At 32.1% G+C, this 14,093-nt stretch overlaps 1 protein-coding gene across 1 annotated transcript in view; it reads left to right on the top strand.

Annotated features, from left to right (window-relative positions):
* The first annotated feature begins 5,476 nt into the window (after positions 1-5,476).
* Positions 5,477-14,093, top strand: part of LOC107437326 (paired box protein Pax-1-like) — a 52,288-nt gene continuing 43,671 nt past the window's right edge. The window contains exons 1-2 of the mRNA XM_016049266.3: positions 5,477-5,531; positions 13,072-13,094. Of these exons, the coding sequence (XP_015904752.3) occupies positions 13,082-13,094 (13 nt within the window). The 5' untranslated portion in view covers positions 5,477-5,531; positions 13,072-13,081. The remainder of the gene's footprint in view (positions 5,532-13,071; positions 13,095-14,093) is intronic.

Below are 14,093 nucleotides of genomic sequence, written 5' to 3'. Positions count from 1 at the left end.
ATGCCACTATCCACATAAATCAATTATTAATCAAAAATCGAATATCAATTACTTTTCTTTATAATGCAATAAAATCTGGCGAGCAGCTATTTAAACGATCAAACACTTCGTTTGTTTATTTGTGGCTTGAAGTTAGGCTCGCAGAAAATGCCGTTCATGGGTTAAATTTAGTAGGAATAACACAGCCTGTGACGTAGGCTATAGTATACCCAATTGCAGAGCACGGAAGCGAGCGGAGCAGGAAAAAGAGTCGTTGAATAGAACTAGTGATCCTTTTACGACTGCTGATTCTTTTACAATTAACGTCGCAGGTTGCGAAGGTTAACTAAAAGTGCGCGGAGGGACTCCACGCACTATTTTTTTTTCATAGTTATGTTTCTTAAACATGAATCAAACTTAAATCACCTGTAATTGAAATAATAAGTTATATATTGAAAAGCAAAATGAATGAAGAAACAGTGCTAATTCGTATAGGAGAAACGAAAAAAATCGCCTCATCTAATTAACGAAAATGATGCTTGATTAAATTTATTGTTAGATAATAATTAAATTAAAGTATAACTATGTTCCAGAACGCTAAATTAATAGGGAAAAAGTACTTATTCTTCAAGGGGAACCTTGAAAAATTACCATACTAATATCGACTCAAATAGGACTTAAATAATTTTTGGTAATAGTATGTAAAAATTTAAATAAAAAAAAATAAAAAAAACTTTGTACAAAAAAAATAAATTAAAAGAAAAATGGTACTGATTCGGTTTAGATAAACGTAAAAAAAAAAAAATCGAACTTTAAGACCTCACTGATGCTTAATTAGTTTTTGCTATAAGTATTAACTGAGATGGAAAAAAAAATGCTATGTACTTACTATAATGCAAAATTAATAGAGAAATGATACTAATTCATTTAAGAAAAATATAACAAATGTTGAATCTCTAGCTGATTATTTAATTTCAGTAAAAAGTACCAGTTGAAATTAAAAATAAGCTATGTTAAAAGTAATATAAATGGAAAAAATGTACTATTCCATCTTAGAGAAGCGTAAAAAATCGCCAAATTATTTTTGACACCAATGACGCTTAATTAATTTCATAACTGTACTAACTAGAATAAAAAAAGTCTAAGCTATATACTATAAGTAAAATTAATAGACGGTTGGTACGATTTCTTTTCAGTGAAAGATAAAAATAAAGATAGTTGATGTGTATTAAAACTGCGTCAATGCCGGGAAGATTTAATTCAGATATTGTGAGTAAAGGTTTTTTACGGCCTCTTTAAAGGAGTAAGCACAAGAGAAAAATCGCGTGCTTGTGGTAAGTTTTGACTTTCGTGAGTTCTCCTCGAGTAACAGCCATATGCCAAATGATTCTGAATGTAGTTAATCTTGAGATGAACAGCTTAAAACGTGTTTCGCTTAATCTAATAAGGTAAAGCAACCAGAAACTTTAAAAATATAATAATAAATTTAATAAATGAAATTATTTTAGCTTTATTGTGTCGGTAAGCAACTTTCAGTTCTGTGCAGAATTTCGTAGCGTCGTTCAGTATTGATGTATTGAACGCTTACTTTTTTCCGCTTCATGCGGAGAACGGGTATTCAGCTAGTACTATGTAATTTGAAAATCTAATTGGGTTTTTTCAGTACTTTATTTTACACTTTTATCAATTACTTTCATGAAAACCTATTTGTTCCTACAAGTTCAATTATATAGTTGCAGATAAAGTATTCCTATGTACTTTAAAGCAAAATCCTATGTACTTTACAGCAAAACTTACTTCTAACAGCAGGTGTAAAGTTCACAAAGTTGCTGTTTTAAGCAATGCTGTAAATATCTCAGCAGACTAACGCTAATTCCATAAATTTTTTGTTTGTTTGTTTACTGACAGCAGATATTCCCATGCGCATTGGAATCAGTTCAATGGTTTCATTGCAAAAAACATTTCACATAGAAAAAGGACATATTTAATAACATATTTGACATATAATATGAGTGTTACATATATTAAATATGTTACTAAATAATTGTTATTTTGTCAATTTTATGTTATGTTTTTTGCACGATAATTACAGTTCCGTACTTAAAAATGTATTTAGTTTACCTAAATACTAAAAATGATGACGACTATTCAACAACATTTTTACACTGTAAGTTGTCATGTCATTTTGTACTATTAAACCTGTCAAACCTCGATATCTCGAACTAGAAGGGAGAGGAGAAAAAATTCGAGATACCGAAAATTTGAATTATCGAAAATTGCATGTTATCGATGGTAGAATAAAGAAAAATGCTCTTTACATACCTTATTTACTATTCCATATTTATTTTAAAAGCACTTTTTACATTTAAAAAATGCAATTGTTGTTTGCTTTAGAGATGTGTAAGAAAGTTTGTCTATAACACTTTCTAAGTGGACTATAGCTTTAAATTTCTCTTCAGACACATTCAGCTGCCTCTCAATAAATCTCCTTACAGTGTCCACTGCAGAAAGTGTTTGTTTGAGAATTGATTATGAGAATTGACTATTCTTAAAAAAAAAAATTTGTGAATATTTTTTTTATTTTTGGAGAAAAAAAATCTTTACTATTAATGGAAAAAAAATTCAAGTTATCGAGGGATTAGAAAAAAAAATTCGAGAAATCAAGGTTTTTTTAGCATTGAGTGTATAGGAAATTTGAAGGGAATTTTTTCTTCTTCAAGATATCGGAAAATTCGTGAAATCGAGGTTCAAGTTAGCGAGTTTCGACTGTATATTGAAAATGCCACCATCATTATGGGGAATTACTCTTCATAAAAGTATGTTTTCTTTCACATTTTTTCCATTACATTTTGGTTCATGATTATTGTACGGTATTATCATTAGTCCTGAAATTTTCTCCTTGATACAAAATCAAATTTGTTGAAAACCATGCAGTGCTTTCTTTCAAAATTTACAAAAACGTTTTAGAAACTTATTTGAAACTTATTAAAACTTTAAGATATTTAAAACATACTTCTTCTTTAGTTGCGCATTTTTTTTTTTACTACTACAAAATTATGTCATTTTTAAATTTTTAAAATTTTTTTTAAGCATGTATGAAAAGAGCTACTTTAAATGATCGTACATCGCGCAATTTTTAACCATTTTCCTTTGAAATTTTAAAATGTTAGTTTTGTTATTAATTGAAAATTTATATATAAAAAAAAAATTTCAATGATTATTCTTAAAGTCACGTCAGGAAAAAAAAAATTCAAATATAAATATGTCCATATTTCTATAAACATTTAAGCTAGGCTTGCGAAATTTTCATTCAATTCTTGCATATAATAACCAAAGTAAATGAAGCAAGTTACAAGTTTATTGCTATATTTTCAGACATAGGGTGTTCAAATACAATTTTTTTCGTACGTCATTCATTGCTGGTCCCTCAAACATCTGAAAGCCTTAAACTTTACTGATAAGTACAAGAAATCGTTTGACTTAAACGCTTCTAGAGTTATGAAACATTCCTCTGAGTATGCTTAAGAAAATGTCAAAAACTGGAAGCGTCTTTTCAATTATAGTTGGTAGGTTATCTTTTGCAATATTGAAAATTCGAACAATTTTAAAAATGTTTTCTTCGAAATGCAGGATTAAAATGTCACAAAGAATGGGAGAGAGGGGTTTGCCCATGGCTACTCCTCTCTCCTATTCCTTATTAATTATTAGCTTATTATTAATTATTATTAATTTAATTGTTTATTATTGATTTGTTATTAATTTTTAATTTGTTTATAAGATTGGAAAGAAATTAGCTTAAAACAGGAAGGAGACAATTTTAATAAAAGAGTAGGGCCCTTAGTTGTAAGCACAAGAATTAGACAATTTCAATAGAAAGCTTAGTTTTTATTGAGGGTGCTAGTTGGGGAACAAAATCGTGGACATTTTTAACAGTACTATTAAAAATAGAATTAAAAGTTCTTCTACTATTTCGAAACGTAGCTTTAAATTATTACCTTCTCCAAACTTCAACTTTTCTATAAACTTATTGCTTCAAATATTTACACTCTGAGATTAATTGATAACACATTTATAGCTTCCATAGTGACCAAAATTCCCATGATTTTAATGACATACGTAAGCATTTTATTTTATTTTATAACCAGTGTTGAACAGTCTATCTAATTCTGATGACAGCTATCCGTGTTCAATTTCGTAGCCATGTAATTTTAAACCCAACGCAGAAGATAAGGGAACTCCTAGATCCAACATTCGGTCAAACTAGCCTTCGTGGTGGACTTTTTGATGGAAATAACCCACATTTGCGTTACACTGAGAGAAAGACCACGAAAATACCCCACGGTTAGCCAGACGCCAAGGAGTTTCCAACCCATTATTCGCTTTTCACTGAGTATATTTCACGTCAGCACTGTGATCGGTGCTAGCCGGGAACGGAATTCGTATCAACCAGCCACTGCTGGAAATCGAACTTGTGCACTTCATTGGGAGGCTCTGTACCCTGAGCCCTCACGGCTTACTTAAGCATTTCTCACACCCCTCTTTCTGCGAAAAATAAGTAATTCACAAACATCCACTCCTCTTTAAATGCTAAGTTTATGCATTATTTGAACTGCCCCTACACTGTATTTTATTTTATGTCCGTTGTTGAACAGCTGACACAATTTTGGGTCTATGACTACTAATGTTCAACTCCGTAGCCTTGTAATTTTGAACCCCATCCGGAAGACAAGGAAACTCTTTATCAGTACTCACAGAAGTATGATTTGTTATGGGAACATGGAGGACTTTGTGACCTGACATAATCAACGTGCATCAGTCACCATTTACATCACAGGGAGTCTTCGGCCGCTGGGATCGAACCCACTATCATTGGATCTTTCATACTCTGTATTGCAAACTGTGGCTCAATATCTATGACATTGAACAACCCCAAAACTTGAGTGATGGAATACCATTCCAGGTTAACTCTATTTTGAGCAGTTCATATACGGTTTAAAGGGTTCTATTAAAATCTAAACACTTACTATTGTTGTATAAGCTTATATCAAACTCTCACGCTTTCACACCATATGTGAATTATTTTCACTTCCGAAAACATCAATTTTGGCGTTCTTTGAATATCGCCTGTTATATCAAAATTAGCTGGAGAATTTGTTGTTGTCTTGTAAGTTCAGTGGTATTCATCAACAGAAAGTAATTACATCTAAATAATTATATTGGAACATGTTTCATCGTTTCTGTCATGGTATTTGTTTCAGCAACGAGGTTTCTGCAATATTCCGACTCTTTAAAAAAAAATATTCCATCCCTTATCAATTTTTTTTTCCAAACAAGCATTCCAAATCCATTTACGTTTTTTTAAAAATAAAAAATTTTTTTTTTCCTTTGGATGCGCAGGATCACCGCCCACTCCACTTTGTAGGGGTGTTTCCTATCACTTGATTGGTTATCTTTCTTCCAATAGCTCTAGCTTTAGCCACGCCTTTCACCAACCCACGTACTTCTAAGTTTGCCTCAGGCTAGGAATGAACACCGGAACAAGTCAGCTGTCGGTAAGTTAAAAGCTCATATTGTCATTTAATTTGTCTCCTAAGCGTGCTTTGTATTTCTGCTTGAAAATCGCAAATTGCCAGAAAATTGCTGGCAATTAGAATTTATTTTTTTGGCAACACAATGCTTACTGAGTTAATTGTTTTTAATATTTTCATGAGTCGCTGTCGGAAGTAATAAAAAAAAGAAGAAAAAAAAAACATACTACATTTGAAAATACTATTTAATGAAAGTCGTTATAAAACAGCAAAAATTTGTAATGGTTAATAGTTCTAATTCGTTCATAAAAATATCGATAAATAATTACATTTACTTTTCTTCATATGTAATCTTAAGAAGTCAGTGGCATTTTAGGTTCGTTGTTTTTTGTAAGACGAAGTTAAATACCATACCTACCATTTTCCGTCGAATTATAATATGTCTGACAGAAACGAAAAGTATAAAAATACTCTGGTTTGTCAAAAGTAAAATAAATAAAAGGCAAAATCAACGGTCGCCACCGGCTACTAAGTGATTAATTATATAAATTGACGATTAAAAATCAATTTTCGTCAAAAAGGCACCCCATGTGCATTTTTGACGAAATATTCAGTACACATGCTCATTATTATAAGGGTGCATTTTTTTTTCTTTGTTAAGTATGCAGTTATTATGAATATTTTATAATACTTTGAAAACTACTTTGCTCCAAGCTTGTTTCTTTAAATATTTCATCATTTTAGAAATAAACCTTGCTTACCTTAGTTTGATAAATGCTTCAACATAATTAGTATAAACTGTTTCTTGTTTTTTTCCTGATTCCTAAAATTTTTGTGAAAATGGACAGAAAGTAGTCCCTGTTAAAAGTGGTAGCAGAATTTCCTACTTTTGCCTTACAATTTTGAGTATAAAAGTTTTAATATGTTAATCAATTTTATTCCTAAAACTTGTTTTATTCTCCAATGGAATGGATTAAAAGACAATTTGTAAATTAAAATAAAACTGTTTTGGAGTAAAAAAATCTACTTACTTTTTTATTTCCAAATATCACATGATTTTGAGAACATGGTGGTGTCATACGTTTTGATTAGTTTTGTAATGTAGAATCGAAAGAGTTTTAAAAAAAAAAAAATATCGTAATTAAATTATAACCTTTTTTTCTTAAAAAAAGAAAAAAAAAAAGAAATAGAATGGATGAAAATTTTAAATCTCATTCAATCGCAGACAAAATATGCAAAAACAATAAACTGTCATCTAATAAATTTTATGCTAATGATTAAAAACTTTTCTCGTATATCGTGTGGAAATCAGTTCGAATTAACGTTTATGATAAATGTTCAAAAAATTAGCTTTTTTCTTTTTTAAATTTTTTTTTTTGCAAACAGTATTGCATTTGTTGGATTGAAAATGGGAATGCCACTTGCCAATACCAGCAAGCTAGCTTGGTGAAACCAATCAAATTTGAGGCAGAGGGCACGTTTTCTGCTTTTCAGTGGCACCCTCTATGGCCATGGATACAACTTCAGCCACACACGCTTTACAGCCCGTTTATAAGGCGTACCCATTCATACATCCATTCATTCATCCACAGATCGTAATTTTGACCTGAACCAGAGAACGATCAATCTCCCATTCAGTACTGCCCGATGTATGATTTGTCATGGGAACATGAAGGGCTTTGTGACCCGACAGATTTAACGTGCACCTGTCATCATTTACTACACGGGGGTCTTTGACCGGCAGAGATCGAACTCGCGACCACTTCGATATGGGACCAACGCCCTACCAACCAGGCTATACCGGTCCATTACCTTCTTACTGGAATATCTCGGTCCACATCGAAAGAAAACTTACTAAAACTAAAATATTTTCTTAAAATTTATTAATTCTATTTTTATTTCTAATAATTATTTACATTTCTTATGAAAACTGCTAATAAATAAGCTAAATTAATTATTTATAAATTGTTATGGAATTAATTTTCTTTAATAAAAATATTAAATATTTTTCTTTATTGTTTTCAATTAATGTTCTCAATCTAACACCTTTTTTTTTATTTAAATGAAATCATTTTAACTAAAATTATTAAATATTGAATTAAGTTCAGAAAATATATACTCGAATAATATACCCACATTATTTTAAAAATTCCAAATATAAAGTAGAGAGCAAAAGTTTTGAGACGATATGTTTCACCGTTCTAATTTTTTTCTGTAGGGAAAAGTTTCTCAGTTATGTAAATTAGTAATTAATAGCTTTAGTTATCCTACATGGGAATAGACTTTTCTACTTTCAACACTAGACTTTCTCTTAGAGTTCAAATCTCGGTGAAACCTTCATTTTTTGAGCCGTGATGATTCAGGAGATCGAACGTTCGCTTTCCAATGAGTTGAACCGGGCTCGAATCCCGGCGATGGATGGTTGATGCGAATTCCGAATCCGGCTTGTACCGACCACAGTGCTGACATGAAATATCCTCAGTGGATCATGGGTTAAGTTCCCCTTGCCATCAGGTTAACCGTGGCAGGTTTTATCGTGTTTGCCTCTTCCATGTAACTCAAAAGTTCAATCAAAAAGTCCTCCATGAAGGCAAAATTTCTCCTAACACTTGATTCTGGAGAACCCTTGTGTTCTGGATTGGGTTCAAAATTACAAGGTTACGGCGTTGAACGTTCTTATTCGTAAACCCAAAAATTGGGTTCTGCTGTTCAACGACAGTTAAAAAATAAAATAAAATTTATCAAACACCAAACGTGAATTTGAAAAAAAATTGAAATCAAAGGTTTCGAGTCGATTTATTTTTTCCCCCTAAACTTTTATTGAAATTAATCATTCTAAAGTAAGAAAACATAGCAAATTTTAAATACTTCGTTACATATCCAACTTGACAAGGCATCTCTTTTAACTCTTTTTCCTTAACAGAACCCCGTCCACACAATCCAGCTGCATTCAGACAAAGTGTGTTTACTCACTGTAAGTACATGCTCAGTGGCTATCGCTATTTTTGTTTGAGTGAGCAAGCGAGGAGCACATCATACTTCCGTTTTTATACAATGCGGTCAGCAGTTGATTTTGAAATTCCAAAGTTGGATAGTAGAATATTATTTTCTTTCCCTTGACTTCTTTAATAATCACTCGTTTCCCTCTATTCAAACTGATAAAATAAACAATCATTTCCCAGCTTTACATACGAAGAATCGCATATTTTAGAACATTCAAGGGACGTAAAGCTAATTTGCATACCTTCGCAAAATTATCAAAAGTATATAACTATTTGCATACAGCTTCTATAGAAAAAAAAACATTACTTAAGAGGCAGGAACTGGATTTGAATGAGTACCACTGAGCTCACTTTAGTGCGCGAAATTATTAAATGATTATTATATATTAAGTATTAAAAACATTAATTGCGCTAGAACGTCTCAAAGCGTTTAATTTTAATGTTTAAAATTTTCGCTTGGTATTAATTAAATTTTATTTTATTTTATATTGTTTTATAACCGTCGTGGAACAGCTTACCCAATTTTGGGTTTACGACAACTAATGTTCAACTCTGTGGCCTTGTCATTTTGAACCAAATACAGAAGACGAGGGAACTCCAGGATCAAGTACTGGGAGAAGTTTGATTTGGTGGAGGACTTTTTAATGGAACTAACCCGCATTTATATTACATGGAGAGGAAAACCTCGAAAATCAGACACGGTTAGCCTGACGGTAAGGGGACTTTAACCCATGATCCGTCTACCATTGAGAGTATTTAAAGTCAGCACTGTGGTCGGTGCGAGTTGGGTGCGGAATTCGAATAGACCAGCCATCACTGGGATTTGAACTCGGTTTAAAACAGTGGAAGGCAAAATCTCTATCCCTTAAGCCACCACGGCTTGGTGCGCCTTAAATTAAAAAATTTCAAGTCTTCTATTTGTTGCTTACCATGACTACAAATTACTAATTTACGTCGTTAAGAAACTTTGCCTACAGAGAAAGTGAAAGAATTGAAAAACATATCGTCTCAAAACTTTTGCTCCTTGCTGTATGTGAAAAATGTTTTTAAATAACCTTCAAAAGTAGTTTGATTACCGTATAGAATTGAAACTAGGAGAAGGTTTATTAACAGAACCATCTTCAAATTATGTTTCTAATATCATCATCTACAATAGTATTCGGTCAAGGTTTTATAACTTTTTATTTTTTTCTTTCACTTAAATATTAGTTTGCGACCTACCTTTAGAATGCTCACATCAAGCCAAGGAGCTAGCTCAATTTTTAGTTCTCTATCTCTTAACGGCCATGGTAGGAATGCCACGTAATGTTGACGAATCCCAGTATTTCAAATCCCGGCAATGGCTGGTCGATACGGATTCCGTATCCGGCTTGCACCGACCACAGTGTGACTTGAAATATCCTCAGTGGTAGACGGTTCACGGGTTAGAGCAGTGGCAACCTGGGGGCGATCGCCCTAAAGGGGGCGATAATCCATAGGGGGGCGATCAGGGGGCGACGAGTATTCAAAAGATAAAAATTGCTAATAATGTTAATAACAAGAGCTATTTGAGATCGAAATTGAAAACATATATGAAACCCTACTGATACTCCCCTGAGCAATAAAACTGTTTCCAGGCGTAGTGATGAGATGGCCGCAGACGTTGAATCAAAACTCAAATTTTTGAAAGAAGGTAAATTTGCGTTGCAGATTGATGAATCAACTGTGACATGCAAAGCTATTGTATTAACTTACGTGAGATTCATAAATGAGAGTAAGGAGATTAACGAGGAAATGTTGTTTACAAGAACTTTAGTCACTAATACAAAAGGATCGTCAATTTTTAAATTGGTCAAAGATTATTTTGAGGAAAAGGAAATTACCCTTACAAATGTAAGTGCTTGTGCAACATGGTGCTCCTGCCATGTCTGGTCGTCTTACTGGGTTTTTAGCACATCTTAAAAAAGAAGTACCGGAGGTCATCACCATTCATTGTGTCATTCATCGTCAACATTTGGCTGCAAAAAAGTTGAGTGGTGCCCTGCATGACACTTTAAAATTCGTCATTTCTGGCATCAATAAAATCAAAGCTAATTCTCTCAATGACCGTTAGTTCCAAGAACTTTGCCATGGAAATGATGAAGATTTCGAATGCTTGCTCCTACATACAGTTGTGAGATGGCTTTCAAAAATAAACTGTTTGCGCTGTTTCTTCGAATTATTTGACTCAGTTACTGAGTCTCTCGACACCACTGATCCAGTTTCAAGTGAGAATTTGAAGCAACTCAAGTTGGAAACTGCGTACCTCACGGATATTTTTGAAAAAATGAAAGAAATCATTGTAAAACCTCAAGGGAATAAAATGAACATTATGCTAAGGGAATCATATCTTTATTCATCGCCAAGTTTGATATCTACAAGTCTAACATTGATCGCTAAAAAGGTAATGCAATTTCCAACTCTTGAAAAGTGTGCAATGGCAGATATCGAGATTCTCGAAAATAAAATCTTAATTTTTACTGATCACCTTGATCAGTTAAAAACTGATATGGAATCAAGATTTAAAGATTTGATGAAATTAGAAATTCTAGATTGGATTTTCGATCCTTTCAATTTTGAAGTTGTGGATAAGCTCACTTTTTCCTTGCAGACAGAGTTTTAAAATTTGAAGACTGTGAGGTCTTCTTTAAAAAATACGCTTACGAGTTAGCTTGGGTAAAGCTTATGGACCCTGATCCACAATTGTGGAAGCAAGCTGAGCTGCTCCTCATCTCGTTCCCGTCAACATATTTAGTGGAGAGAGGATTTAATTCCGTCGTCCAGCTACTCACAAAGCAAAAGAAATAGATTGGGCATTTCCTTCAAAGGAGACCTGCGAACATAAAACCTGACATTCAAGCTTTAACTGAAATACACCAAGCACTTGATCCAGGAGTTCCCTTGTCTTCTGGATCGGGTTCAAAATGACAAGGCTACGTAGTTGAATATTAGTAGTCGTAAATTCAAAAATTGGGTCGACTGTTCAACGACGGTTATTTATAAAAAAAAAAGAAGAAAGAAACTAAATTGCGACAATTCAGAGACTTTTTATGTGTGAAAGAAAAGTGACAAAGATTTATGAAATGAAATTGAATGACGTCTAACATTCTTAAGGGGATTGAGTGCGCAAGATGGAAANCTTCAAAGGAAACCTGCGAACATAAAACCTGACATTCAAGCTTTAACTGAAATACACCAAGCACTTGATCCAGGAGTTCCCTTGTCTTCTGGATCGGGTTCAAAATGACAAGGCTACGTAGTTGAATATTAGTAGTCGTAAATTCAAAAATTGGGTCGACTGTTCAACGACGGTTATATATATATATAAAAAATAATAATAAAGAAACTAAATTACGACAATTCAGAGACTTTTTATGTGTGAAAGAAAAATGACAAAGATTTATGAAATGAAATTGAATGACGACTAACATTTTTAAGGGGATTGAATGCGCAAAATGGAAAATTATAATAACACTTTTAATCACTTTTGATCTAACGATCGAACTTTTACAGTACAAAAATACGCTACTCAGACATATTAATTAATAAATTTTTTTATGTTTTCAACCTGAGCTAATCCTTTCCCCCCCCCCATTTATCCTGAGCTAACTCGATGAAGTGAAATATCTTGAATAATTATTTATAGTTTTTGTTTTAAAATTGTTTTAATATGAGAAAAGTTTTGTATTTTAAAGTTTCAAACAATTTACATCCACTCATGAGATTTTAAGAATGAGATATTAAGTATGTATGAGATTTTAAGTATGAGATATTACGTATGTATGAGTAAAGTATGAGAAATTAAGTACGTGTTAGATTTTAAGCTAAATTTTCAATAAAATGGATTAAATAGTTATTAATAGACAAAAATTTTAATTTTTTTTTCTTCCTTTTTCATATTAGACTTTATTTTGACCAATTTCATTCATATTTTTAAAATTAATAATAGTTAAAGAAGAGGCAAGAAGTATTTATCATCTTTTATTTATTATTATTTATTATTATTTATTATTATTTTATTTATTATTATTTTTTATTGACTCTTCTATTATAATAAAATGAAGAGTTTGAGTGTATAAGTGTCTGTTTGTGTTTTTCTTATAACTCCAGAACCATTTCAACCAGCTTTCCTTTGTTTTTGAAAACGATTAAAAATTAAACTGGGGATGATTCCATATTTCCCCTCCCTCCTCTAAATGCTTTAAGACAGCTTATAGCTCTTAGGTGCTTATTACGCATTCTTTAATATAATTATTTTCGTATAATTTTTTCTGATATTTTCCCATTTCAGTTTTTTGGAATTATTCATTTAACGACGTTTGTATGTTTATCTTAATGCATATATTTATATTATCTTTTTAATGTAATTATTTAAGAATGATTTTTTCTGATATTTTCCCATTTAAGCTTCTCGGAATTATTCATTTAACGAAATTGATATGTTTATCTTATTGTCTGTGTTTTTATTATCTTTAGTAAAGATAATGTTCCTGATTTACAAAGAAAAAACAAATAGAAGTAACTACATAATTTTTCTTTTTCAGATGGAATGAAATGCCACATACTGGTAAGTCATTTTCTTCTGCATTATCTTTACTTTTATATTTTTGAGGTGATACTTCTCATGCGATTTCCAACAAGGTTGAGCTAAACGTTTAACGCTACATTTTTATTGGCCGGGAAATCACGTGGTAGGATCCAGTTTTCTTCGATTCATTTTCATATTGTTTTAGTTCTCACTAGCATAAAAAAAATAAAAGTCATAAAAGTATTGTTTTTCTATAAATATTTTAGTTTGATTTGATACACTTCTATATATAATATTTCTCTTACACGGCGACAAAAAAAAGCCTCATTACAACGAATCGAATGGCAACGCTAGCAAATCGACCAATGATTGCCGCTAAAAATGTCACATGCTAAATCTAAGTGAGGTGGCTCAACATATAGCGCTTTTAAAAATGGAAACTGAAATAACCAGAGTGTAAAATATTATGTGCTTATGCGCATCGTATTTTTTGTTAAATAAGTTTTTTTATTGTAAGGGAAGGTTTTCTATCTTCCTACTATGTGCGATTTTGGATAAATGAAAACGAAGTAAATTGGAGACATCACAACATTTAATATACACAGTTATTTACAAGTTAATATAAAATATATAAATCCATTAATACTTTTACATCCCAATGTCTGGAACGTCAATATAGTAATTATTATTATTGAGTTGTCTTAGCAACGTTGTTTTTATTTTTCATAAAACTAAATATAAATGCTTGTTATGTTATTGCTCTTGCGCACCACAGCACTCCCCCCCTAGTGAGGTACTCGAACGATGAAGAACCTCATGTGTAACGTGCTGGAATGCGCACTGTACGTCCAGATCTAGTCACTTGGGGTGGAATAACAAGCTTCACTCTTTTGTTTCCATTGCCTTGCTTTGTAGCAGCTTTAGAAATTGTAGACGATGAAATAGGCCCAAAATTCTTTTCAACCAGTAAAGGTGTTTCTGAAGTCTTTTCAGATTCTGTAGAATTGTCCGAAAAATAGGGCTTTATTCTATCTATAG

This window comes from Parasteatoda tepidariorum, chromosome 4 (assembly GCF_043381705.1).
Source record: "Parasteatoda tepidariorum isolate YZ-2023 chromosome 4, CAS_Ptep_4.0, whole genome shotgun sequence".
Classification (NCBI taxonomy): domain Eukaryota; kingdom Metazoa; phylum Arthropoda; class Arachnida; order Araneae; family Theridiidae; genus Parasteatoda; species Parasteatoda tepidariorum.
The sequence above is the reverse complement of the archived record's forward strand: the minus strand, read 5'-3'. Positions and strand labels throughout refer to the sequence as shown.